Below are 27,271 nucleotides of genomic sequence, written 5' to 3'. Positions count from 1 at the left end.
AGATGTGGTTGAGGAATTGAGAGGAGAGATGGGGTTTACTTGAAGATTGAAGTGTCTTAGAAGAGTTATGTTTAGAGGATTTAGATTATTGTCAGTTATCAGAGCCTGGGGGTTTCTAGGTGAGTGTTCCGTAGAAAGCCAAAGGAAAGGGTCAGTGGGGTAGAGGTAGACTTATCTCCTGCATAGATCTCATTGGCACCCACCTCACTCTTTAGCTTGAGGTTTTCTCATCTTGTGTTGCATGTCAGGCAAATGCAAATTCAGGCACCCATTCTTCCCAGTGAGGCAGCTTCCCCAGCACCTCCTATATAGAAATTACAGAACCACCACTGGCCTTGGTCCAACGTGGCCATAGCGTTCGTGGGTAAAGTGGTGTGTCATTGCTCTCGGGAAGGTGAGGGTCCTAGGACACCCGAGATTTGGAGGTAAACTACAGGCATCTTTCCATCTGTGGGCGATTTGTGGCTCTCTTTTGGTCATTTGTTGCTGTTCTTTGTGTCCTAAAAATAATGGCACCCGTGGCAGGTGTCTTAAAAATATGGCACCCGTGGGATGCCTGGGTGGCTCAGTCGGTTGAGCGTCCAACTTCGGCTCAGGTCACGATCTCGCGGTTTGTGAGTTTGAGCTCTGCATCGGGCTCTGTGCTTATATGTCAGAGCCTGGAGCCTGCTGCTGATTCTGTGTCTCCCTCTCTCTCTGCCCCTCCACCGCTTATGCTCTGTCTCTCTCAAAAATAAATAAACATTAAAAAATAAATTTAAAAAATATGGCACCCGTGGCAGGTGCTTTATTAACCGAAATTTGTGGTAGAAGGGAGAGGTGGGGCTGCCCACTTCAGAGAAATTTTCCTTCTTCAATGGGAAAAAATTGGGGAACCAGATTAACCTCACATCCTGGCTATTATAAGTCACAGTGCAAGCAGCAGAGTTGAGAAGGTTAATCGGCATTTGATTAAAGGGAGGTGGACTGCAGCTGTTTCGTATTTGCCTAAATGTTTATGCATGTAAATGTTAAGTCAGAGAAGTGGCCAGTGCGGTTTTAGACCTCAGTGTTAAAGTGAATTCAGATTTTAGCCCACAGGACAAGGAGTGGTAGTAAATAAAAATCTGTAATTAATAAAACCATCTAAAATGGGAAAGAGGATTCAGAAAAGGGTCTTTGTTCTCCGCTCTGATTTTACGCAGACTTCTTTTGGGTCAAAGTGTGTTATATTGTTTTTTTTCTTTTTAACTTCCTATTACGTCCCTTTTCATTAATGAAATAACACTGTCCTTCTGATTGTTTCCAAATTAGAGATCAAGACATTGAGTTGGTCTGCGCTGTATAGTTCTTGGAAACTGGTGATACATGTTGGGCAACTTGATTTGTGACAATAACAAGGATTAACCATGACATGTAAAAATCTGCCTACTATTGTATTTTAAAATGGGCTCTGTGCAGGAGACTTGAACCTACATTTTCCATTCACATAACAGAAATGTCTGGAACAGGATGTCATGACTAAAGCACAGATAAAATTTGGATGTTGAGAGAAGAGAATCTGTATGCGTTGTTTCTTCTGAACTTGGGAAAGATAAAGATACGCACCTGACCCTTTAGTCCTTGGGATAAACCTAAGGGTGGTTAGTTCTTCTGATTGAGCGAGGAAGAAGAATGCTCTTGAGTTTTTCTCACTGAAATGTCAGGTGTTTCACTGAGCAAATTCTGTGCCAGAGGGGAAAACCTGGGCTGTCTAGTTCATGGAACTTACCTGTATTTCTTCTTCCAATGGGGAAAAAAAAAAAAATCCAGACCCAACTGTCAGCCAGTGCCCTGTGGCAGATCTTAGAGACTCAAGGTCAAGATGAACACTTATTTTTTTGACTCCGAAATTGCAACTGTACGTGACCATGATTTCATTGGATGAACAGCACAAAGTAAGGACTTTTCTGGTACTCTTCCTTCTAAGTTTGTTCTGTTTCTTTCTAGCATAATACAGCTGGTGTGAACTGTGAAATCTGTGCTAAGGGTTATTACCGCCCTTACGGCGTTCCAGTGGATGCCCCACATGGCTGCATCCGTAAGTTTCATTTCGACTCGGTGTGTCTTAGAGTGTCGGTACTGTACCACTTTGGCGTGGTCACCGGGCTAAACTCTGATGGGCTAGTAGCTCCCTTCCCTCCCTCTTTTTTCACATTGTTGATTCTACTCCTTCTAGCTGTGTGACCTCACCTGGCTACATAATCTCCCTGAGCCTCAGATTTCTTATATATAAATGGAACTGATAATACAGGCGTACCTTGGAGATATTGTGGGTTCGAGTCTAAACCACCACGAGAAAGTGATTATTGCAGTAAAGCAACTATTGCAATACAGTGGGTTGAATGAATGTTTTGGTCTCCCAGTGTCTATCAAAGTTATGTTTACACGATACCATAGCCATAGCCTATTCGGTGTGCAATAGCATCATGTGTAAAAAAAAGTACATACCTTAATGAAAAAATACTTTGTTGCTAAAAAGTGTTAACCATCACCTGAGCTTTCAGCTAGTTGTAATCACTGACCGCAGTAATAATGAAAAAGTTTGAAATGTTGGGAGAATTCTCAAAATGTAACAGGGACACAAAGCAAGCAAATGCTGTTGGAAAAAGTGTGCTGATCGACTTGCTCAATGCAGGGTGGCCACAAACTGTCAATTTCTAAAAAAAAAACAAAAAACAAAAAAAAACATAGTATCTGCGAAGCACAATAAAGAAAAGCACAATAAAACGAGGTATGCCTGCGTATTCCCTAAGATAGAATGAAATGCCATCAGAAGCACCTAGGAAGACACAAAGTGTTGGGCTCGTCACGTTACTAGCCCTGTAACCAATGTTCCTCCATTTTCCTCATGTTTCTGCGAGCTCCAATAGTTTCAAATTTTTGTTTGAATTAGCATCAGGACGACATAGTCATAATTTCATGGATCTAATAATAGTCATCGTATCTAAAATAGCTATGATTTATTGAGCACTCATTATATGCAAGGGGTTGCGAAATACTTCCACAAATGTCTGATGCAACCAACTCACATTGTATTATTATTTTCATTTTTAGATCTGGAGAAACCGAAGGCTCTGAGTAGTTAAATATTTGAGCCCAGGTGGCAAAACCCGCTAACGGGTAGCTCCAGGATACAGGTCCTATCTGTCTGGTGCCTCTGTGCCTTTTCACATCCGTGATACAGATAGATGCCCTGGGTTTTCCCTGGGGAACTGTCATACACAGGTCAGACTGGACTTTGCCCTCCATGTGTAATCTGTTTTATGTTTGGTGGCTGTCACAGTTGGAAAGCAGTTCCAGGCCTGAAGTTGGCCGCTGTGCCCACTGTACCCCCAGATTCATTCTTCGTATCACTAACATCTGAGGGCATCCAAGTCCAAAGAATGTGTGGACTCTGATTTGCCCCTCTGTTGGGCATTCGTCCTTGTTAAAAGAGTGCTCCTGTCTTCCCTCCCTCTCCCACATCGTCCCACGAGGTCTGTCCATCCCTTTTCTTGTGCCCACGAAGAACAGGCTTTAGCAAAGGAGACCAGGACACCGTGAATGCAGACGTACGTGCTCTGGAATCTCAGCGCAATCTCCATCACTGTTCCAGCCTCTTTCTTCATCACTGAAGTGGTCTCACAGAGATATTATAGGCTATAGCGTAAAGAATCCACAGGATACGTACATCTTAAGCAAGTTAAGCAGAGGACACCAGGAGAAGCCAGGCTGGGGGATGCTTGATGCCCATGGCCTCCCTAGTTTCCCAGTTCCTCACAGGACATGTACTTAGCTGGGTTATGACAGTATTTTTGCTGTCTAAGGTCAGGACTTTCCAGGTCAAGGAAAGGTCCCAAGTGAGGAGCTACCAAGCCTCTTATAGCCCAAGTGTGTCTGTCTGGAATGCAAACCTAGTAGTCGTGTTGGTTGCAAAACTGCCTTTAGGAAGTCCTATCACTGGAGTCTAACATACGGGTTATGGGTAGAGTCTTGTGCTGTTCACGTATGAGATGTCGATGTCCAGGCATCCCACACTTGTGACTGCATCACACCTGCGTAATGATGACCACCCTGGACATTCACAGTTGGCTCATGGCCAGGAGGGGCTGTGTCCAACAGACCTACCAGGGGCTACAGCACACGTCCACCCAGCCCCCTCTGATTGTAATCTCTGCAGACCTTTCTTCTTCTGCAGTGAGCTGGGCAGTGCTCAGTGTAATAAACTATATTCTGGAGAACTCAGAAGCCTATCTGAGTTCTCTGGGGGCCCCTGGGGTTTGATCATTGCAAACTATTGACGGGGTATGAAGTAGAAAACAGGCTGTGCCCTTTCAAGAATAACCGTGACCGATAGAGCATTAAACATCGCCTGAGAAGTCCTGGGGACGTAGCTACCATATTAAGTGCAGTGAAGGGAAGGACTGATCTCTGAGCCCTGATGTTTCTCGTAGCTTGCAGCTGTAACCCCGAACACGCAGATGACTGTGAGCCGGGCTCAGGCCGCTGCAAGTGCAAACCGAATTTCCGCGGAGACAACTGTGAGGAATGTGCAGTTGGGTACTATAATTTCCCGTTTTGCTTGAGTAAGTAGCGGCTGCAGAAGGAGAGGCCTCCTTTCCTGGCACATAGCTGGGCCTTGTGCATTAATTCCTGAGAGCATGGCAGGCGGTGGGGGGCTCACCACAGAAATGGGGCCAGGTATGCTGTGTTTACATGGAAGTGTTGCCAAAAGTTCAGAACATAAAGTTTATATGAGTACATTTTATAGTCAGTTGTTTATGTCTGGTGATTACGTTAGGTTGTACCATAGTATTATCCCAGTAGGTCAGAGAAGTCAAATATTGGCAATTTCAATTTAACAGTGATCCATGCGTGTGATTTTTGTTAAAAAAAAAAACCTGGAAGAAATGTCAACGGTACCAGATGTCCATTTGCATACACATTGTTTTGGGTGGCAGGGGGATATGTTTCCCCTTTCCCCCACTGTGTGATAGGCCAAGTTATCATGGGCTCCACCCCTCCCCACTGCAGTGATCTGAGTATCTCAGCATCTCAGAGAGAAAAAGTATGTATCTTGTTGAAACACTATAGAACATGAAGCAGGAGAGTCTGAAACCAACTCTGCAAATTGTTACAAGAGCCTTGGTTCTGTTTGTTCAGCAAAAGTGTAAACACTGCACTGTCCTGTTAGGACAAAGAAACACTGTCTCAACCCCGCCCCCCCCCCCCCCCCCCCCGCCATTACTGCATTGGTTCTTGCTTTCCCAGCTCTGTGTGACAGGAAAAGCGGACCGAGTTGTGGGGACATGGGGGCAGGGCACATGTGAATGGGGTGACTATATGTCCTGGCTCACACCTGCTGTCCCAGGGGAATTCTGAACCTAGCACCCCCTCCTACCATTGAGTATCCTGATTTGGAGGATGAGAGCTCTTTGAGAGAGAAAGAGCACAAACAGAGGAGGCGCAGAGAGAGAGAGAGGAGGACACAGGATCTGAAGCAGGCTCCAGGCTCTGAGCTGTCAGCACAGAGCCTGATGTGGGGCTCGAACCCACGAGATGTGAAATCATGACCTGAGCTGAGGTCGACTGCTTAACTGACTGAGTCACCCAGGCTGCCTGATGCATTTTTTTTTTTTTAAGGAACGAATTTTTAAGCCCAAACATAGTAGCACTGAATTGAGGTTTAGTCAGTTTAGAATCTGTAATTATTAGATACAGGATGAGCAGAAATTGTAGCTGCCTTTTTAGTGACCAAAAAACAAAACAAAACAAAACCTTGAAACAATTTTGTGGCATCAGTCAAATTTTAGGGGGAAAAACTTGAAAAAAAAACAAACCTATTTTCAATTTTACATTAAAAAACCAATAAAGATGCTAGAGAAACCAAGCTCATCCTTGCTCAGACTGAGACATAGCTATTGTGAGCACAAAATATCCATTTCAGTTCATTTAATATACAAATCAGAACGTCTGACCAGTCTGGTTTCAGTTGTTATTATTTTCAATATGGCAAGCGGTATTGCCTTTCTCTAAATTAGGCTCCACATGCTACTTTGCAGTAAGTTTGAAGGGCTTCCTTCTAGTTTGTGCAACTTAATGTTTTACTTTACTATCTCCTTAATCTTTCTCTGTCTTTTTTTAAAAACAATTTTTCTAGGAATTCCCATATTCCCTATTTCTACCCCAAGTCCAGAAGATTCAGTAGCTGGAGATATGAAAGGCAAGTACCTTCTCTTTTGCTTTAACGTCAATGGAAATGTTATGCTCCATATTATTTTTCTACTTCCTGTGCCCACTAACTACTGTGCCCAAGCTTTAATGGTCCTTACTGGAGCATGGTGGGTGCCTTGTGGGGCTGTCCTATTTCAGTTCCTCACCACCCATCATTCTCTGTTTTAGTCTGTCTTTTGTGTGATGCTGCCTGATTAAGGAAACTAAACAGAGCTTGAAATGTAGATCACTTGCTTGCCCAAAACTTCCGGTGGCGGTCCGTTGCCTACTGTCTTAGTTGGGTTCTACGTGCAGAGACCCTGAGAAAAGATTGAAGCACAAGCAAATGATTCGGGACATGATCCCAGGAGACATCAGTAAGAGGGTGAGTCAGGGAGTGAAGGGAGCCGTTAGCAAGCAAGGTCCGCCTGTACCACCTGGAGCTCCATTCCCCTAGGCGACTCTAGGCGACAGCACAGAACTTGCTCAGCATTATCCCAGCTGAAGGGATACCTTCAGTGACTTGCCATCAATGGAAGGTTGCTTTGGGGGCATCGACTCTGGTACTTCCGGCTTGGTATGCTGGAAGGCCAAGGGGCTCCTTCAGCCAGAGGGGGTACCCCTGGGCAGAGAGTGGCAGAGGTGTGCAGGAAGCAGCCTTTGGGGTGGAGAGGTGAGTGCCGAGAGGGTGTGCGTGCTACACCTACCTAATCACTCATTCCGCAAGTATTTTATGATCACCTATTATGTGTTCAGCACATTCTGTGTGCTGGAAACTTATCAGTGAAGAGAATAGAGAAAGATTCCCAGCTCTCCTATAGCTTATATTCCAGTGGAGGGACTCCTACAGTAACAAAAATAATATATAAGCCACTAAATAAATAAAATCTCTCTGTGTTAGATTATCATATGCAAGGTTGTATGCTGCACAAAGGTGCTATTTTTAAGGTGGGGGGGGGGGCTTTCACATGGTAGGCATAAACTAACCCATATGAGGAATATTCTAGGTCTTGAGGTTTGATTCTGGAGCTGTGGGCAGTTTCCTGTGTAAACCCATAATGGCACACGCGGGGGCATACACACTCAGAAAGGCACACCACATGTTCACGGCCCGTGACTGTGCCCCTTCTGGATCATGTTCCCATCATCCACTGAGTTTGCTTCTCACCCCCCAGGGTGCCAGTAGCAGCCTGATGGTCACATGCTCATGTCATTGGGGTGGAGGTAATGCCAGGTGGAGGTGAGCACATGTGCCTCTCCTCCCGCTGGGTCCAGGGTGCGGGTGGGCAGAGAAGGGGCACTTGTGACCAGTCAAGAAGATGGTCTCTGGAAAGCTCTCTCTGGCAGATTTCCATTTCTGCAACACTATAGCGGCTCAAGGGATGTGCTGGAGGTAGCTTTGGCCATGAGTGCTGTGCAGAACGTAAGTCTGGGAGAGAAGTGAGGGAATATGAGGTTTGCAGATTTAAATAGGGTTGTCGAGGAGGGACCTTATTGAAGAGATAAGCAAGGACCTTAGGGGGTGAGTGGTGAGCTCTGCAGGTACCTGGGGACAAGCACCCAGACCCAGGAAAGAGCCAATGCAAAGTCCTTGGGGCAGGAACATGGGGGGAGGGGGTGTTCATGGAACCAAAAGGAGAGCAGGGTGTGAAAGCGGAGTGAACACAGCAAGAGAGGTAAGGAAGGGAAGTGTTGGGGGCCAGATGGCAGGCCCTTGTCACCCACTGCAAAGACTTTACCTTCTGTTCTCAGAGAGGAGCCATGCACAGTTTGCATAGACAAATGGCATTGTATAAGGAACTCCATGGCAACTGGTGTTGAAAACCAGTTGTAGGAGGAGAAAAGAGGAAGCAGGGAGACGTCCTGGAAGGCTACTGTGATCATCTGTGAGGGAGAGACGATGGTGGCTCAGAACAAGGACGTGTCAGTGGTGGTGACAGGAAGTGGACAGAATGTGGCTATAATCTGAAGATAGAGACACCAGGACTCCCCAGGGGATTGCTGGCTTAGAGGTGGGATATGAGAGAAAGCGAGGCCGCTGGGGTGATTCCAAGGCTTCTGGATGGGGCAGACAGGAGGAAGAGGTGCCATTTGTTGAAGGCGGGAAAGGCTGCAGAAGACAAGGTGAAGTGCAAGGCTGGAGGGGCGGGGTGGGGAGGTAGATGCAGTGGTGGGAACTTAGGGATGCTATGTTCTGGCCATTCCTTCTTTTTCCTCTATGGAGTAAGAATCAAGGTCAGGGGCAGAAGGTGAGGTTGGGGAGGAAGCTTTGGGGTTGAAGAGACGGAAGGTGTGTTAAGAGTCATCTCAGAATGTGGGGGAGGGAGTGGGTGTGGGGAATGTCCTAGGACTTGGGGGCAGCACAGCGGGCTGACCTGAGGTTAGGTAATGTGATCCTGTTTACCTTCCTGTTTTCCTTCCTCCTTCTGCCCTACACGTACCCAGCTCCTCTGAGCAAACCACTGGGCTCTGCATTGTTATGAGGGGTATTGTCTAAAGCCTTCACCAGACACTTGGTCGCTTGAGGACAGCAACTATGGTTCTAACTCCCACAGTATCTACCCTGCCCACAGCAGGCAGTATCCTGTCCACAGTGGCTGTCTGCAAACGTTTCCTTAATGTCTGTTCATTGACTAGAATGGAACTCTGCTTTTGAGCCTTGATTACACCACACATCTTGGGTTTTCTTCCACAAAAATGTTTTAGATCTCCCATTTACCATCTGTTTCCAGTAATTCCTTTGTTAGTCAATTTCTTTTTCTCCCCCACTAGACTGCTGGTAACTTCAGGAAAAGAAATTTAATTGAATTTGAAGGACTGTTCAGACATCTGTTAGAAAATATGAGGGAAGCCTTAGAATACAGCCTCAAGGAAAAGAAGGTTCAGTGAATGCAGTGAGATCTATCTGGGAATTTGAATACACAGATATTACTTCAATTTGGTCTTTGATTATTGCATTTTATTTTATTTTTTTAATGTTTACTTACTTATTTTTGAGAGAGAGAGAGAGAAAGAGAGGGGGATGCTGGGGAGGGGCAGGGAAAGAGGGAGACACAGAATCTGAAGCAGGCTCCAGGCTCTGAGTTGTCAGCACAGAGCCCAATGCAGGGCTTGAACTCATAGACTGCGAGATCATGACCTCAGCTAAAGTTGGATGCTTAACTAACTGCACCACCTAGGTGCCCCTTTGATTATTGCATTTTAAAAACACCCAGTTGAGGGCTCATTCAGTTAAACGTCTGACTCTTAGTTTCGGCTCAGGTCATGATCTCTTCATTCATGAGATGGAGCCCCATGTCGGGCTCTTTGCTGACAGTGCAGAGCCTGCTTGGAATTCTCTCTCAAACGGAGGGAAGGAAGGAAGGGAGGGAGGGAGGGAGGAAGGAAGAAAGAAGGGAAGAAACAATGAATAAAAATAAAAATAAAAACACCCACTTTGGGGCCTGACTCAGCAGTGAACATTAGAAGCTCAAACATGTCAGCTGCCAGAAGATGCAGAACACTGGATAATATCGAGCACCCGAGCACCCCGGAGAGTTTGAATTCATGAAGGCCCATTGACGTTTTCATGTTTTCTAGTACAGTGGTTCTGAAACAGGGCTGTGTTTTAGAATCCCTTGCTTTTACAAAGTGGAAATTCCTCTGTAGCACTCCAGATCTTAATCTGCCTTTTCCAGGATGAAGTCCAGGCTTATCTTTTGAAGAGGTTTTCCAGATGATTCTGATGTATGTCTCTTGTTAAGAACCACTACTTTACTAAAAATCCCGCTTAATGGTTGGCAAACTTGCCTGCAAAGGGTCAGATGGTAAATGGTTTTAGATTTGTAGGTGCAGCTGCAAAAAGTCAACTTTGTTGTTGTACCGGGGAAGCGACCATAGTCAACATGTAAATGTGAGATCTTGGCTGTGTCCCAGTAAAACTTTTATTTACTACAACAGGGATGGGTTTGGTTCTTGGGCCATAGATTACAGGTCATGGCATTATATCAGAATTCTGGGTTTAGGATTCCACTGCCAGGTAATTGTATTTTCCCGGGAGATTCCAAAGTGCAGCAAAGATTGAGAACCACTTTTCTAGGAAATCCATACGCTCAGTTCCAGACACAATGACTTGAAGCCAAAGGACAGAACAGTTTTGCAGATCAGAATGTTTGCAAGGTTTTTTTTGTTTTTTTCATTATATTTCATGACCTTGGATATTATCAGGGTTTTCTGGGGCCAAGTGATCATTTATATCCACTCAAGATTTATTTCTAGGAAATCAGTGTATCTTTGACACATCTTCAAGGGCTCCATTTGAAAACGACAGCATGTGCGAAACATACACTCTAGAGGGATACTAGCCTGCAGGCACGTGTACGCTTTTATGCCTCCAAGTTCAAAGAGCAGGGACCAGCGGAAAAACAGCTGCAGGAAGACTCCAGGTGCTTACTTTACTTTACCTAGGAGATTGAGGCAAGCTGGGGATGGTTATGGAAAGCTGTCCATGTGGCCTGAAGACATGAGTGCCCAGCCGGTTTCTTGACAAATATCATAGAAAGGGTTTGATTCTTGCAGTCACTTTATAATTAGCAAGATGCCTTTGCCAGAGCTTTGAGGTCAGTGTGGCTGGGGCTGGAGGATGCGCTAACGGTGGGAGCTCGGGTCGGGGCAGCAGCCGCTGGGGCATGCTTTCCTGGCCGTCCTTCCCCGGCCCGGGCATTTCATCCGCTTGGCAGGGTGGGGAGTCACTGTTGTCATGGAGACCTGTCAGCTAAGGCTTCAGGATGGACAGGCAAATTCTGATATCTCAGTTTGGAGGCTCTGTATGGATGCCAGTAAAATAGAATTCAAGGAATCGTGTTTACTAAAAAGAACTGAAGGTGTTCAAGAGACTATTTAGTGTATTCTTCATTCAGAATGAATGTACCCACCCTGTACTAGGCACTGCCCAGGCAGCTGACTGCCTCACAGTCCCCACTCCCTGGCAGCTCCCAGTCCTGTGAAAACACAGGCAGGTGAACAGTTACAGCAGCAGGATGTTAACACTATGGCTGCGTGAGAACACAAAGCTATGGAAGCATGCAGGATGGGGGGCATCCTTACGGAATGAAGAGGGGAAGGGAGGCAGGCAGGAAGGAGGAGGGTAGAGGCTGTGGGAGGACTCCCCAGAGCAGGAGAAGGAGCGGGGTCTTGGAGCATGAAGGAGTTAGCCAGGCACAGGGACAGCTGAGAGAAGCCATGGGGATACGATAGGGGATGGCTGGTAGGTTCCTGGGGCTGGATCAGGGGAAGGGGTAAGAAGTTCAGGAGGTGGAGAGGATTAGGGAAAGACCAGGATGGGCAGCCAGGCTCAGATGTGCAGGTTGAAGGGGGGGAAGGCGAGCCATATCCATGGAGGATATCGAAGATTTGTATATTTATGGTGGCCATTGTACGGCAAGGGTCAGGAAAGCATCTTGACAAGGGACACTTTTTCTAGTTTGTGCAAAGGTGCTGCTTAGGGTGCTGGCAGCCTGGCAGATTTTGAAGGGGTTACTGTGTCACACACGTCAAAGACTTTGGGTTGTGTCCTGAAGGTGTTGTGTCACCCTTGGGGGATTTAAACTGGAAAATGATACGAGGTGAGAAGGTTGGCGTTTTAGAAAGATCTCTCTTGATACCAGCTTGGAGAATGGATTGGAAGGAAGCAAGATGGGAAGCAGACAGCCTGGTTAGGAGGCTCTATAAATAATCTAGGCAAACAAGGGTGAAGCCCTGGATGAAGACTCTGGAACTCTGGAAGCAGAGGAAGATTCCAGGGACTTTCCTGAGGTACAATCATTACGACCCAGTGGGGAGGTGTGGGGAGGTGAGGGTCAGGCAGACGTGAGGGGGCCCTCATGGTTTCTGACTCTGTGTGGGACTGTTTGCTAGGTGAGGAAGAGGAAATGTTGAAAAGTGATTTTCAGAAACAGTTTTTTTTTAATTTTTTAAATGTTTATTTATTTATTTTTAAAAAACAATTTTTTTAACGTTTATTTATTTTTGAGGCAGAGACAGAGCATGAACGGGGAAGGGTCAGAGAGAGGGAGACACAGAATCTGAAACAGGCTCCAGGCTCTGAGCTGTCAGCACAGAGCCCGATGCGGGGCTCGAACTCATGGACCGAGAGATCATGACCTGAGCCGAAGTCGGTCGCTTAACTGACAGAGCCACCCAGGCGCCCCAAAATGTTTATTTATTTTTGAGAGAGACAGAGACAGAGTGTGAGCAGGGGAGGGGCATTGAGAAAAGGGAGACAGAATCCAGAGCAGGCTCCAGGCTCTGAGCTGTCAGCACAGAGCCTAACTGGGGCTTGAACTCACAGACTGCGAGATCATGACCTGAGCCGAAGTTGGACGCTTAACCACCCAGGCACCCCCAGAAACAGTTTAAAAAATGCATAGGTACCACAGATGCTTTCTTTCTGTTCACAGATGGTTATAAATAAGGATTCTTTGGGACTCGATGCCAGTGGTAAAGTCCAGTTTCTTACTGAATTTCAGTGCTTGGTTTCAATGCCAAGACCGTAACCGACAGTAAAGCTTTCCCTTCCCTGCGGACTCACATGCTGGTCTCAGGGTTCCTGGAGGGTGAGAATGGAAACCGCAAAACCTGTCGTGACCTGGGCTCAGAAATCACATCAGAGCACTTTCATTTCCTTCTATGGGTCAAAGCACAAGTCATGAGGCCATTCAGTGATTTCAGTAATTAAAGTGTTGTGAAAGAACCAACAGCAACGGGAGAGAAGAGCCGGGGCGGGGGGAAGGGGAGGGCTTGTGCGGGTTGGTTGGGGGAGACCCTCCTAGGAGAGGATGAGAAAGAACCGGAAAGGGGCATTACAGGCAGAGGGAACAGCCAGAGCAAAGGCCCTGAGGTGGCAGAGCACATGTTTGAGGGAATGGAAGCAGCCTGACTGCTGGGAAGGCCTTGGTCCTGGAGGATTAAGTGAGACAACCCACCTGTAGCCCCCAGAGCCATGGCTGGCACATAGTAGGGCTGGATTTATGTTCATTTCTTTTCTTATAAAAAATGGAAGGTAGAAATATGTTTGATTCAAGATTGTCATTAGGTAGGAGTCTATTAACTTGAAGTTTTACTGTACAAGGCTAAGATTTGGGAAAAAACAAAGTATTTCCATGGGAGTAGGTAGGTTTTTTGTTTTGTTTTCTTTTGTTTTAGAGAGAGAGGGAGAGAGAGTGCAAGCAGGGGAGTGGGGTTGAGGGAGAGAGAGAGAATCCCAAGCAGGTTCCTTGCTTAGCACAGAGCCTGATGCAGGGTTTGACCTCATGACCGTGGGATCATGACCCGAGCGGAAATCAAGAGTCGGACACTCAACTGACAGAGCCACCCAGGGATAGATGTTAAAAGAGTTAGCTGCTTTGCAAACGAGTGCCCACCCTACATATTTCTTAATGGCATCTCTGACCTTTTCTTAATATTTGTTGTTTTTCCCTTGAATATGTAGTGTTCTAGGTCAAGAATGTCTATAAGCCACAGATGAGTCACAGTCTAAGTTTCCATGACAGAAACCTGAGGGAAGGCAGAAACTGCAAAAGGAACAGAGGCTGGAGGCCCCTCTGAGAGTCTCTTCTCCTTGCAGGGTGTGACTGTAACTTGGAAGGAGTTCTCCCTGAAATATGCGATGCCTACGGAAGGTGCCTCTGCCGCCCTGGGGTCGAGCGCCCTCGGTGTGATGCCTGCCGCCTGGGTTTCTACTCCTTCCCTATTTGCCAAGGTAAGTGTGCCGCACATAGCACGGTGATCATTAGTCCCTCCAGAGGAAATGCAGAGACCCTGGCTGCCACAGCTGTGTGGCCTGCAGGTTAATAAGTGAGCCCCCTGGCTTATATATTCGTGTTACATGTGACGACTGTCTCCTTACCTGGGCCACGTCACCTCCCTTCTTTTGTCTTCCGCACCCTACCCCTCCTCCTCCCTGGTGGTGAGCACACAGGCTCTGGAGTCAGCTGCCTGGGTGCGGATCCTGGCTCTGGAAAGAGCTGGTATCTGCTCAGTGTTTGGGAACCTGCCGGCCAGACAAGGAGAGGAGGTGGATCTTCTGGGGAGGGGGACCAGCAAGCACGAAACCACGAACGTCTTCCCGCTCCCCAACTTGTTCTGTGTCCTCGTGCCTCGTCCTACCTAGTAAGAGTCGCTGAAGGGGATGGAGAGTGGGAAGAGGAGGTGTCTGATCCAGGCCCTAGAGCAAAATAGGAAGGCAGTAAATGTTGGGTGAATGAGCAAATGGATGCAAGAACTTGCTGGAGAGCTCCCCTGTCTGCCCTCTACTGCCTGCCGGTGTTCTTCCCCAGTAGAACAGGGAAGGGGAAGGGAGAGAAGAGAGGATAGGATTATCAGTTGGGGCTCAAGACAGGAACTACACCACTCCAGGTATTATAAACAGACAGGGACTTGCTCCGGGTACTTAGGTGCTCAGCTGAGTCGTTAAGGGCTGAGCAGCAGGCTCCAGACGGGGCTTCCAAGGAGACTCTCCATAGAAAGGCAGAGTGTTAAGCCCAGATTGCGGTAGCACAGCTAGAGCGTAGAAGGACTGCAGTCCCACCACCTCCACAGCCATCTCTTGGTCCCCAGGAAGCCACGCGGGACTCAGCTACAGAAATGCTCAGTAGGTGCCAGAAGGCAGCCTTCTCCTTACTTCCCACCCTTCTAACCTTATTGGAGTACTTCTTTGCAAAACCAAGTTGACCTCCAGATGTCCGGAACCCAGCTCCAGGAGAATCTGGGAAGTGCTGTTTTTAGCTTGCCAGCCCCTGAACATGGTGGGAGGCCAGAACCAGTACTGAGCCCTCTCACCTGCCAGGTCAGCCACACTGGGAAACCGTGGAGGCCGGTGCAAGCAGGACCGACTGTCCCCGCGCTGGAGGCTAACGTGGTGAAGCACCACAAGGTTCACACTAGGTGTCACTTGGGGCAAGTTGCCTAGCCCCTGTGTTTCTCAATTGCCTCATAGTAATGCAGGTTACAGATGCACTGACTGTAAAGTTCTTCAAGCCTTGGAAGCCCTCACTTGTAGGGAAAAGAAAACGCTTCCTTTTCCTCCTGGCCCCCCGCCGGCGTGCCCTGTTCCCAGAACTCTATCCTTTGCCCCTGCCTCTCAGCTTTTGCCACCTTGGAGCCACAGAAGCTGCCCCTCAGCTAGAGAAATTCAGTATTAGCGGTTGGGATGCCCAGTGTGTTTCTCATGGAACTATCCGTAGGGGCCATGCTCCTGTTGGAATTGTGTGAACCACAGTAGACGTAGATTCCTCTAAACTGGCTCCATGGTCAGGCATGGGAACCTCATTCTTGCTCATAATGTTGTTCCTGGGGAAAGATACCCAAACCATGAAGTTTTGCACACAAGTTAGGGATGATTACATTTCTGTTTTAAGCCAGAGACCCTGAGTCTGTCATGGACAGAGTGAGGAATCAGTGGGAGGGAGAGGGAGTAGAGACCTTACATTTCAGGTGTCCACGAGGGCCCAAGTCCAGAGGAGCTCATGGTAGGAGAAAGCCTTTTCAGCAAAAGCAGGAAGAGGAGGGTTAGGACAGGCAGATAGTTTATCTCCTTCCCCTCCTATAACAGGAAAGCATTTTCTAGCTGCCCTTTGTTTTGTTGGCACTTCCCCAGTTATACCTTAAATATAAATTGAGGGCAAGGAGTGGACAGAATGTCTCGTGTTAATTTCCTAATAATCTGTTGACATTCATGTTAGTTCTGCATCAGCTGCCATTCTTGTGGTTGAAAGTATCTCAAAGCTTTTCTTTCTTCCTCCTCTTTACCAGCCACAACTCCAGACTCATTCTGCTAGAATGAATTACTAATCCAACCTGGTCATTCCCTTGGGCAAAGCTATCAGGTGGTGCCTTTGTGTATACAGATATAAAGGTAGAGAGTAATACAATATTTTAAGAATGCACTTTTCCACGTTTATTCACCACTGGAACGAAATCATTTTGAGGTGGGTAGAAAATGCAAAGGTGTATGCAGGACAAAGTGGAGGGAGGTGGGACTTCCAGAATGACAGAGTAGAGAGTTCAGTGGACCTCTCTCCAACAAAACAGACTTTAACTGGTAAAGAATTTTTAATAATCATTTAAATTCTCTGGAAATTGTCCTAAGAGCTAACAAAGAAACATTTATTTAAGAAAATCTAAATATTCGGGTGCCTGGGTGGCTCAGTCATTTAAGCATCCAACTTTGCTTCAGGTCATGATCTCACGGTTCATGAGTTCAAGCTGCGCATCGGGCTCTCTGCTGTCAGTACAGAGCCCGCTTTGGGTCCTCTGTACCCCTCTCTCTTGGCCCCTCTCCTGGTTGTATTCACTCTCTCTCAAAAATAAATGAACATTGAAAAAAAGAAAGTCTAAATATCAGTAAGAACGATAAGTCTGTGACATTTGAGCTCCATTACCCCCTCCACCCCAACTGATAGTGCAGAACCTGCTTAGGATTCTCTTTTCTCCCTCTCTCTCTGCCACTTCCCCACTCACACACACTCTCTCTCCCCAAAATAAATAAATACTAAAAAAATGAAACTGCTTTTGAATGGCTCAAATGGTTGATTTAGCTGACCAAAATAGTTGTTATAAATATGTGTAAAGAGCTAAAAGAAGCAATGCTTAATGAATTAAAGGAGGGTGTAATGATAAAGTATTATCAAATGGAGAATATCAATGAAGAGAGAGAAATTCTTTAAAATAACCAAATGGAAATTCTGAAGTTGAAAAATATAATTGAAATGAAAAATTCCCCAGGGATTCAGTCATAGATTTGAGCCAGCAAAAGAGTCAGCAAACTTGATGGTAGATCAATAGAGATGATTCAGTCTGGAAAACAGGAAAAGAAGGAAGATAAACGTACAGAGCCTCAGAGAAATGTGGGATACCAAAGTGCACTGACATACACAGAAGGGGAGTACCAGACAGAGAGGAGAGAGGAGGGGCCAGAAAAAATAGTCAAAGAAATAATGGCAGAAAAACTCCTTGTATCTAATGAAAAACAATCTACACATCTAAGAAGTTTAATGAACTTCAAGCGGGATAAATCAAAGAGATCCATACTCAGGCAATGCATAGTTTAAGTGTTGAAAAACAAAGAAAAAATCTTGCAAGGGCAAAAGAACAATAACTAAGCCTATGCAAGGGAACCCATTAGAATGTTAACTGACTTCTCATCTGAAACAACAGAGGCTAGAAGGTAGTGGGACCACACATTCTAAGAACTGACAGGGAAAAATTGTCAACCAAGGATTTTATATCCATCAAAATTATCTTTCAAAATTAAATAAAAATAAAAATATTCCCAGATTAACAAAAACATACCTGCCTTACAAGAAATACAAAAGGAGGTCCTTCAAGGCTGAAAGCAGGTGACACGAGACAGTAGTTGGAATCCATGTGCAAAATACAGAGTGTTGGGGAAGGCAATCATATAGGTGTTTTGGTCCGCTTGGGCTTCCATACCAGGATAGTACAGACTGTGTGGTTCAGACAACAGACATTTATTTTCTCACAGTTCTGGAGTCTAGCATTCTAAGATCAAGTGCTAGAAAATTGATTTCTGGTGAGTACTCTCTTTCTGGCTTGCAGACAGCTGTGTTTTCCTTGCAACCTCACATGGCCTTTCCTCTGTGTGTGGGCAGAAAGAATGAAGAGAGAGAGAGAGAGAGAGAGAGAGAGAGAGAGAGAGAGAGAGAGATCTCTGGTATCTCTTCCTTTTCTTATAAGGACAGCAGTCCTATAGGATTAGAGCCCCACCCTTATGACCTCATTTAAGCTTAATTACCCTCTTAAAAGTCCTATATCCAAATACAATCACATCAGGGGTTAGAGCTTCAATGTATGAATTTGGGGGAACATAATTTATTCCCTAACAGTAAGTATTACAAAAGATAGTATAATTGCATATTTTTATCCTTTCTTGTCTTGACTGATTTTAAAAGAAATTGCACATGACTGTACATACACACACATATATGTGTATATTGGGTGGGCCCATAACATACATAGAATATATGTACATACAGGTGTGTGTAAGTCTATAACATACAGAAATGTGATATGTTTAATAATAGTAGCACAAAGGAGATAGGACAAAGATAAGAATTAGAATAAGGAAATGACATCAAATCTATGGAAAGAAATGAAGAGAACCAGCAAAGATAAGGATACTCTCTACATATGTATGTTCTCTCTTCTGTTGGCTTCTTTAGAAGATACAGATTATATAAATAATTTTAACAACATATTGTTGGGTTTTGACATATATAGACATAATATGTATGGCAGTAATACCACAGAAACAAAGAACGGAGTTACATAGGAGTAACTGGACCAGTTCACTGGAACTAAGTGAATATCAATCTGAAGGAGATTCTGATGAGATGTATTTTGTAAATTCTAGGGCAACCACTAAGACAATAACAAAAAATAATTATTCAGGTCATTAAAGGAAGTCAAATGCTACACTAGAAAATATCCATTTACTACAAAACAAGGCAATAAAGGGTGAATAGAGAAACAAAAAGATATGAGACATAAAGAATACAAAATGCAAAATGGCAGAGGTAAATCCAACCATATCAACAACAACATTAAATGTGAGTGGATTCTATACCATGCCGTATGCAAATTTTTACCCCCAATGGATCAAATGCCTAAATGTAAGAGCTAACAAAGCCTGTAAAACTCCTAGAAGAAAACATAGACGTAAATGTTTGTAACCTTAGGTTAGGCAATAGTTTCTTAGATTTGACACCAAAAGCACAGGCAACAAAAGGAAAAATAGATATTGGACTTTTAAAATAACTTGTTTCAAAGGACACCATCAAGAAAGTGAAAACACAACCCATAGAAGGAAAGTATTTGCAACTCATGTACCTGATAAGGCACAGATATACAGTATCAAGAAAGAACTCTTACAACAGTATAATTAAAAGACAACCTAATGAATAAATGGACAAAGGATTTGAATAGTTTTCCAAAGAAGATATACAGTGGACTAATAATCACATGAAAAAGTGTGCTATATTGTTAGTTATTAGGTAAATGCAGATTAAAAGCACAATGAAATATCATTTCCTGGCCACTATAAAGGCACGCAGTAACAAATGTTGGGAAGGATGTGGAGAGATTTGAGCCCTCATACATTGCTAGTAGGAATGCACAATGATAAGACCATTTGGAAACAGTTTTGCTATTCCTCAAAAAGTTAAACCTAGAGTTCCCATGTGATCCAGGAAAGCCTACTCCTAGGTATATATATCCAAGGGAGGTGAAAACACAAAATCACATGGTAGCTTGTATATGAATGTCCATGGAAGCATTAGCCAAAGTAGCCAAGAAGTGGAAACAACCTAAATGTTCAAGAGCTGATGAATAGATAAATAAAATGTACCATGTCCATATTATGAAATATTATTGGGAATAAAAGAATGAAGTATGGACACCTGCCACAACTTGCACGGACCTTGAAAACGTGATGCTGAGTGAAAGAAGCTAGTCACAAAAGACCACATACTGTATGATTCCATTTATGTGGAATGTTGAGAACAGGCAAATTCATAGAGACAGAAAGTAGACGAGTGGTTGCTTAGGGCTGGGATGGAGGTTGGGGGGGGAGGTGGAGATGGGACAATGGGGGTTGCCTGCTAATGAGTATGGGGTTTCTTTTAGGGGGAACAAAAATTATTTTAAAGTCAGATTGTGCTGACGGTCGCACAACCTTGTGAACATATTAAAAACATTAAATTGTATATTTAAATGGACAAATTACATTGTATATGAATCATATCTCAATAAATCCAACACATTAAAATGGGGTATTTCCTCTCTGGTCACCCATCAGCCTTATCCCTCTGTACATTTGCACCCATCTCTCCTGGTAGCTTATTTACAACAGTGATGAAACAACATGCATTAGAATTTTGGAGTTAAAAAAGAAATTGAAATTACTTATTTTTACGTCAGCTGATCTGAGATCCAGGAGAATAAGTGAGAACGAGGTAGTCGCAGGGTGATTGATGAGTAACACCATGTTTCTTGACTCCCAACCTGGCGTACTTAAGGAATTATATTCTCTGCCTTAACACATGCAGTGCTTAGAGGTCCCAGGATCTCAAAAAGTATGAGGACAAGGCTTCCAAGACTGCAGTTTTTACACTGCAGGTCACACATTAGTGTATGGAGAAGTCACGTGAGTAGGGGCCAGCATTAAAGTGAAACAATAGACTAGAAATTATTAGAATGCAGTATAAGCAGTCATGGAAAGAAATGTTTTGCAAAGTTATTGTTCATTGTTAGCTTATATTTTAATAAGTATCTGTTTCTATATCTTTATCATCTGTCAATCTGTGTGTATATTGGGTTTCAGTGTAAAATTATTTCTTAATGTGGATGTGGCTAAAAAAAAAAAAAAAGAAAATCTCCTATGTTAAGTAATCCTGGAGGATTTGTTTATGATTCTGAGCAGATGGTCATTTTTCTTTCATTCTGCTCTTTGCTTCTGGGGCTTCAGACTCTCAGATAGTTACTGCCTGAAATTGGAGCATTTGGGTGAATTTAGGATCCCTCTTTCACCTGGAAACCGTTGCTTGGTAAATTGTATCAATCTTCTGATAAATCCATTTCATCTGTGCCGTATACATTGCGTCATTCCTTCCTAGACCTGTCCAGGGGGCAGGAAACCACTCTGTCTTATCTTTTACACGCGATCTATAGGACAGGGGCAAGGACCAAAGGGCGTGAGGAACTCATCTGAGATGCACACTCTGTTTCATCTTTAACCCATAATCTTACCTTTACTCTTCTGCCTTAACCCCAGCAAGAAGGAGGGTAGGAAGGTAGAATTGTTAACGCCCTGAGATTTGAGCTTAAAGTGGGTTTTGACCCAGTGATTGCTCTCCTACCTAAGAGAATGCCAAAAAGCCCAGAACTTACTCCTGTGTTTATCTAGGTGCAAGGGGACAATCACCTACACTGAATGAAGTTGAAAAGAGCCACAGGATTGATTTAATTACAGTAGGAACTGTGCTTTTTTAATACACTAATTGCATGACATTCAGTTGCACCTTTATGTGGTTTAATTTACCACATAAATTTACCATTAGTTTCTTTTTTGTTGTTTGTTTATTTATTTTTGAGACAGAGAGAGAGGCAGCGTGCTAGTAGGGGAGGGGTAGAGGGAGAGAAGGAGAAGGAGACACAGAATCCGAAGCAGGCTCCAGGCTCCGAACTGTCAGCACAGAGCCCGATGCGGGACTCGAACTCATGAGCCGTGTGATCATGACCTGAGCCGAAGTTGGATGCTTAGCTGACTGAGCCACCCAGGAGCCCCACCATTAGTTTCCTTAAAGGGACTCCATGATTCTGTTTTGTTTATAGGAACTGTGATCATTTAAAAAAATTTTTTTTAATGTTTATTTATTTTTGAGACAGAGACAGAACATGAGCGGGGAAGGGTCAGAGAGAGAGAGGGAGACACAGAATCCGAAGCAGCCTCTAGGCTCTGAGCTGTCAGCACAGAGCCTGAAGCGGGGCTCAAACTCGTTAACCGTGAGATCATGACCTGAGCCGAAGTCGGACGCTCAACCGACTGAGCCACCCAGGTGCCCCCAGAACTGTGATCATTTTTAATGCTTTGCCTATTTAAACATGGATTTCTGTAACAAACTTCAAACTCTGGCCATTCTTTTCCACTTAAAAAATTACTGTTTTTAAATACATGCTATAATTCTTTGAACTGCAGTAGAGTATTATTCCATCTAGTTGGAATTTGGTTATCTGGCTCCTGTATCTGGAGGAAAAATGAGAACCAAGCAGTAAGATCCCTCGACGACTATTGCCTCTGTAAAGTAAAAAACAAACAAAAACACCTCCAAAGATGTGCACTAAAATCCTTGCATTTCACTACTAAAAGCATCCTGTAGGCCCCCTCTTACCTATGCCTGTCTCTCTTTTTAAAAAATAATTGTACGAATTTGGTTGTTTTCTAAGCCAAACCCGTGGTGAACTAGAAACACGAAATTAGAAGGGAGGGAAAAATTGCTAAGGCAAACACACTAACAGTAAGGGAGGAAACAGAAAAGCAGACATGAAACTGAGGAAGAATAGCAGCTTGGGACCATTTAATGAAGAGCAAATAATCCTCAACTCAGGAGGTACTCAGAGTGTCACTATTAGAGTAAGTAAATGAGTATTATAATAATGGCTCTGGATCATGATGAAGGGGTGAAATTATGTCTGAATATCTGTTTCAGAAGGAAGGAAGATCCATAATATATTTTAGTAAGAGTACTGTTTAGTGGGGCGCCTGGGTGGCTCAGTAGATTAAGTGCCCGACTCTTGATTTCAGCTCAGGTCGTGATCTCCTGGCCCTGGGATTGAGCCCCGTGTCAGGCTCTGCGATGGGCATGAAGCCTGCTTAAGATTTCTCTCTCCCTCTGCCCTCACCCACTTGCATGTTCTCTCTCTCTCTCTCTCTCTCTCTCTGTCAAAAAAAAAATACTATTTAGTAAGAGTACTTTTACAATGAGAACATTTGGGTGATCACAGAGTCAGTTATGACTCTCGTTTCATGTAACAGAAGATGTAGCCTAAACTGGCTTAAGGCATAAAGAATTTAGGGGCTGTAATTGAACTCTCCAGGCATATTTGGTTTCAGGAACAGATTGATCCAGGGGCTCAAAAGATGTTGGTGGGATCTGTTTTTCTCCATCTTGCAAGTCTGCTGTCTTGTAGATTGGCTTCATTTTTAGGTCTCACATGGTGGTAAAATGGTAGCTGACACTTTTTAGGCATTGCTGAGGCCTGAATTGTGTCCTCCTCAAATTCATGTTTACGTCCTAACCCCCAGTGTGACTGACTGTATTTGGAGTAAGGAAGTAATTAAGGTTAAATGAGGTCAAAGGTTGGAACACTGATCTGATAGGATTAGTGTCCTTCTGAGAAGGGACACCCGTGAGCTTTCACACGCCCTCTCTCTGCCACGTGAGAGCACAGCAGGGAGGGAGGGAGCTGTCTGAAAGCCAGGAAGAGAGTCTCCAGGAACCGAATCTGCTGGCACCTTAATCTTGGACTTCCCAACCTCTAGAACAGTGAGAAAACAAATGTCTGTTGTTCAAGCCACCCAGCCTGTGGTATTTTGTGACGGCAGCCCAAAAGACTTGGACATTACTCCTTCCAGGTTCAAGTTGAGGGAAAAGAGCATGCATTTCTCCAAGCCAAATCTGGTTCTGATTGGATCACGTGCCCATTCCTGAACCAGCCCCATGGCCGTGGAAATCTGTGCTCTGACTGGCCAAGCCTGAGTCTCCCCACATCCAGGGGTGGAGTAAGGGGAAGAGCCGCCCCCTCCCACCACCCCAGCAAAATCAGGGTGCGTAACCAAAACAGGTGGCAGAACTGTGTGTCAGTAAAATGCTCAGCTCTCTGAGAAAACCTGGTTCCCCAAAGTGACCAGTCCAGAAGAGATCAGGAAGACGTCTGAGGTTTAAGGGTAGCATTTTTCTTCCTAAGAAGATGATACGTGACGTGAAAACTAATCAGCTACTGATAAGGCAAGATCCCTTGTGTTAAATGATAAGAGTCTGGATTAAAAATTAAAAAAGGAACGTATCATCTCACTTATGTTTTTGGTAGAGTTGGTTTGGAGCTCTGCTTCCAAAGGTCTACCAAAGTCATCTGAGCTCCCTGACTGCAAGGCAGACCACAGAAGAACGGTGCTGAGGGCTGCAGAGAGGGGCCGAGGAGAGGAACAGGTGCTCCCTGGCTCCCTGGGTGAATGTGTGTGGCCAGCCTCTGCCTGGTTCTGTCTGTGGTTCAAAGTTGTGGCTCAAGTGGAGGGAAAGGCTCACACAGTGAGGCAGAGGGAGAGATACATCGTGCACCCTAGTCCCACTCCAGTGAGGGAGACAGCACTGTTCAGGCTTTGGAACTCAAGCAGGGGTATGTGGTGGTGGTGGTGGGGGAGCAAATCACCTGAAGTCCTATGTCAGGGGACCTTGCCCAAGCACACCCAGCCTCTGAGAAGCCCACCTGCTCTTTTCCAAGTTTTTCAGGAAAATGCACCATCCACCACATTCCCGGCATGGTATAAGCAATACACCCCGAAGCTCGTTGTTCTATTTGGGCCACTGGGTTCTGGAAGAATTCCATTTTGATGCCTCTCTTCTCTTGCTCTTTCCTTTTTCTAATTGCTATTGTGATCTTTTTAAAATTTTCCCTCGGGGACAGCTTTGAGGTAAGTGGCTGAAGCTTGGACTCACTGACATCTGAGCTTAGTCTAGCAGCAGGGTCTAACCCAGTGTTTTAACTTGTGTGGTTTTTTATTTTTGTTTTTGTTTTGTTTTTGTTTTTGTGTTTTTAAGACGAAACCGATTGCTTGGCCACTGAATTTTAGAATAGAATTAACATGACCCCAAATACCACATCAGACGGTCCAATATATTCTAGCCAAAAAATGTTCCTAAGACTTTAAAAATCTTCTTGAAAAGGAGCTTGAAAACCCTTCTAAGCTGTTCTTGCCAACCATGCTTCTGCATTCATGTTTCGCATTAACTCAATTTGGTCCAGACTTGCCTAAGCACAGTGCCATATTCTTCTTGTCTTAATTTCGACTCATGCGAGTGCCCTGCTGTTTTCTTTTTCGTAGGTGAAAGTCACGTCATAGATAGGAGACCACATTGGAGAACTGCCTGTTTGTATTTCAGACATGTGTTTACACTAATGTCTGGTTCAGTTCTTTATCTTCAACTACAGCAGACAACTGTAGTTCTCTCAGTTAACTTGGTCCATTTGGGGAGGTTTACTCTCTGCCTTTTCCTCCTCCCACCACATCCCCCCTCTTTTCCTCCCCACCCCCACACTCCTCGTTCCTGCTTTCCTCGCCTTCATTTTTCTCTCCCTGCTCCTTCTCCTTCCCCTTCTTTTCTGGTATAGCTTGCTGGGCAGCAGCTTGTCAGCACTGAGAACAGAAGCTAGGAGGGGGCGCCTGGGTGGGTGGCTCAGTCGGTTAAGCGTCCGACTTTGGCTCAGGTCATGATTTCATGGTTTGTGAGTTTGAGCCCTGCGTCAAGCTGTCTGCTGTCAGTGCTGAGCCTGCTTCACACCCTCTCTCTCCCGCTCTCTGCACCTACCCTACTCATGCATGCACTCTCTGTCGCAAAAATAAACATTAAAAAAAAAACAAAAAAACAATAGAGGCTAGGAGAGTGGGTTGCAGAAATAAATGGTCTGCCCATGGATAGGAGCTGAGGGTGTGCCAAGTGCAGCTGTCCCCAAATTTCAACCACACTGACCCAACCCAGGGCCTGGAACCGTCCCCATTGGAGATTGCTGTAATCCTTGGGTTGTGGTGACTGGTCTTTCCATAGAAAACGCCTCTAAGTAGGTTGCCAGTGCAAGATTAACCTCCTACCTGTCAGCATAGTCCCATGAATCAGACAAACCAGCCAAGAGAAATGGCACCGGCTATTGGCAAATGGTGCTGTAGGGAAGGTTGATGGCCTGGGATGCTCCCAGGAGAGCCCTCCCAGCCTTGCCAAGAGGGGAAACAAAACCCTAGGGCTGGGCATGGGGAGCGATCTGAAGCCACGTTCAGTGCAATTTGGTCTTGAACTGGCCCTTCACTTGGTAATTCAGGTTGTGTCTAGGAGAATAGTGAGGTGGTTGGTTGGAAGAAACCTTAGATCTTCTGTAGATTTAATCTGCCCTATGCCCAGGTAACCAGAGAGGTGAGTGGTAGTGGCAGCATGTGCTGTGGAACTGACTGTTGGCTTTGTGGCTTTGATCGGGGAAGGAGCCAGTCTGCTTTTCCAGAAGGTGTTTTTCTGTTTTCCAACAGAAGGAAAGGCTCCAAAGTCATGGGCAGGAAGAGCATCCCGGAAACAGTAAGGGGCGATGTGTATCTTGTGATTTACATGCTGTCTGTAGAGCCTCGCCTCACCTGATGAGCTAATTTACTGATGGAGCAGAGGATGGCCTTATTCATACAACACCTGTCTCGTGGCGGTGTTGCGAGATTCAGTAAGGGAATGCATGCTGAGAGACTATATGCAGAGTGGACCTCGGGAAGATTTCAATAGTTACTTATTCTTTCATTTAACAGATATCTGTTTGGCATATACTAGGGACCAGGGCTGTGTGTGATGTTGGAAGACACCGGGGAACACAGCAGACATTCTTATCCCTTTGGAGCTTGACTGTCATTATTTTTTTTTTTTTTTTTTTTTTTTTGCTCTTTGGGAGTAAAAAGGTCTTAAAGCTGAAACAGGAGTAGACAAGATGTAAAATACTCCCAGAAACTCCAAAGGACCTGGACCAACACAAAGAGCAGAATGAAAGTGTTCGTAAGACATTATAGTATTTCCAAGAGTAAAGAGGGGCTGCCAATGTTGAGGTTTGGGTTTGGGATTTGGCAGCTGTCACTGACGGCTGGATCAAAACGAGACATGAGATGCCAGATGGAGTTTGGCATTTAAAACCATTTAAAACCATGTGCCTTGCGTTTAAGGCTGGGTCTTTGTTTTCACTTCTGGAGTGTAACTGTGTCTCCTGAGGCTCCCTGGACAACCTCTGTGGCCGTCGGAGCCAGGGGCGATGTCCCCCACATTACGCTGGCTGGAGGTGCCACCATTGTGCTGCCCCAAATGCCTGTGTGGGTTTCTGCATTCTCTTTCCTGTAAGACAGAAATAGCAGAAAGAGCAGTAAGAGAACCAATAGGATGTATGTGTGTGTGTATAGAGAGAGAGATTTATTTTAAGGAAGTGGCATTATTATGGGGGCTGGTGGGTCTGAGATCTGCAGGGCAGGCTGGCGGGCTGGAGTCCTAGGGACGAGCTGATAGGGTAGCTCAAGTCCAAAGGCAGATCTCCTCCTTTGGGAAACTTTCTCTTAAGGCTTTCGACTGATTGGATGAGGTATCTGCTTTACCCAAAGTCAACTTATTTAAATATTAGTCACATCTTAAAAAAAAAAAACCTTTCACAGCCACATCTACCTTGGTGCTTGCCAAACATCTGAGCCTCATAGCATAGCCAAGTTGACATTTAAAAA

At 45.0% G+C, this 27,271-nt stretch overlaps 1 protein-coding gene across 5 annotated transcripts in view; it reads left to right on the top strand.

The window, feature by feature from the left end:
* Positions 1 to 27,271, top strand: part of LAMA3 (laminin subunit alpha 3) — a 276,218-nt gene that overhangs the window by 91,982 nt on the left and 156,965 nt on the right. For all 5 annotated transcript variants that reach the window (XM_058692496.1, XM_058692495.1, XM_058692498.1 and 2 more), the window contains exons 9-12: positions 1,969 to 2,059; positions 4,455 to 4,586; positions 6,161 to 6,223; positions 13,817 to 13,951. In XM_058692496.1, the coding sequence (XP_058548479.1) occupies positions 1,969 to 2,059; positions 4,455 to 4,586; positions 6,161 to 6,223; positions 13,817 to 13,951 (421 nt within the window). The remainder of the gene's footprint in view (positions 1 to 1,968; positions 2,060 to 4,454; positions 4,587 to 6,160; positions 6,224 to 13,816; positions 13,952 to 27,271) is intronic.

Source organism: Neofelis nebulosa, chromosome 11, assembly GCF_028018385.1.
Source record: "Neofelis nebulosa isolate mNeoNeb1 chromosome 11, mNeoNeb1.pri, whole genome shotgun sequence".
In the NCBI taxonomy this organism is placed as follows: Eukaryota; Metazoa; Chordata; class Mammalia; order Carnivora; family Felidae; genus Neofelis; species Neofelis nebulosa.
This window is presented reverse-complemented; position numbering and strand designations above follow the sequence as displayed.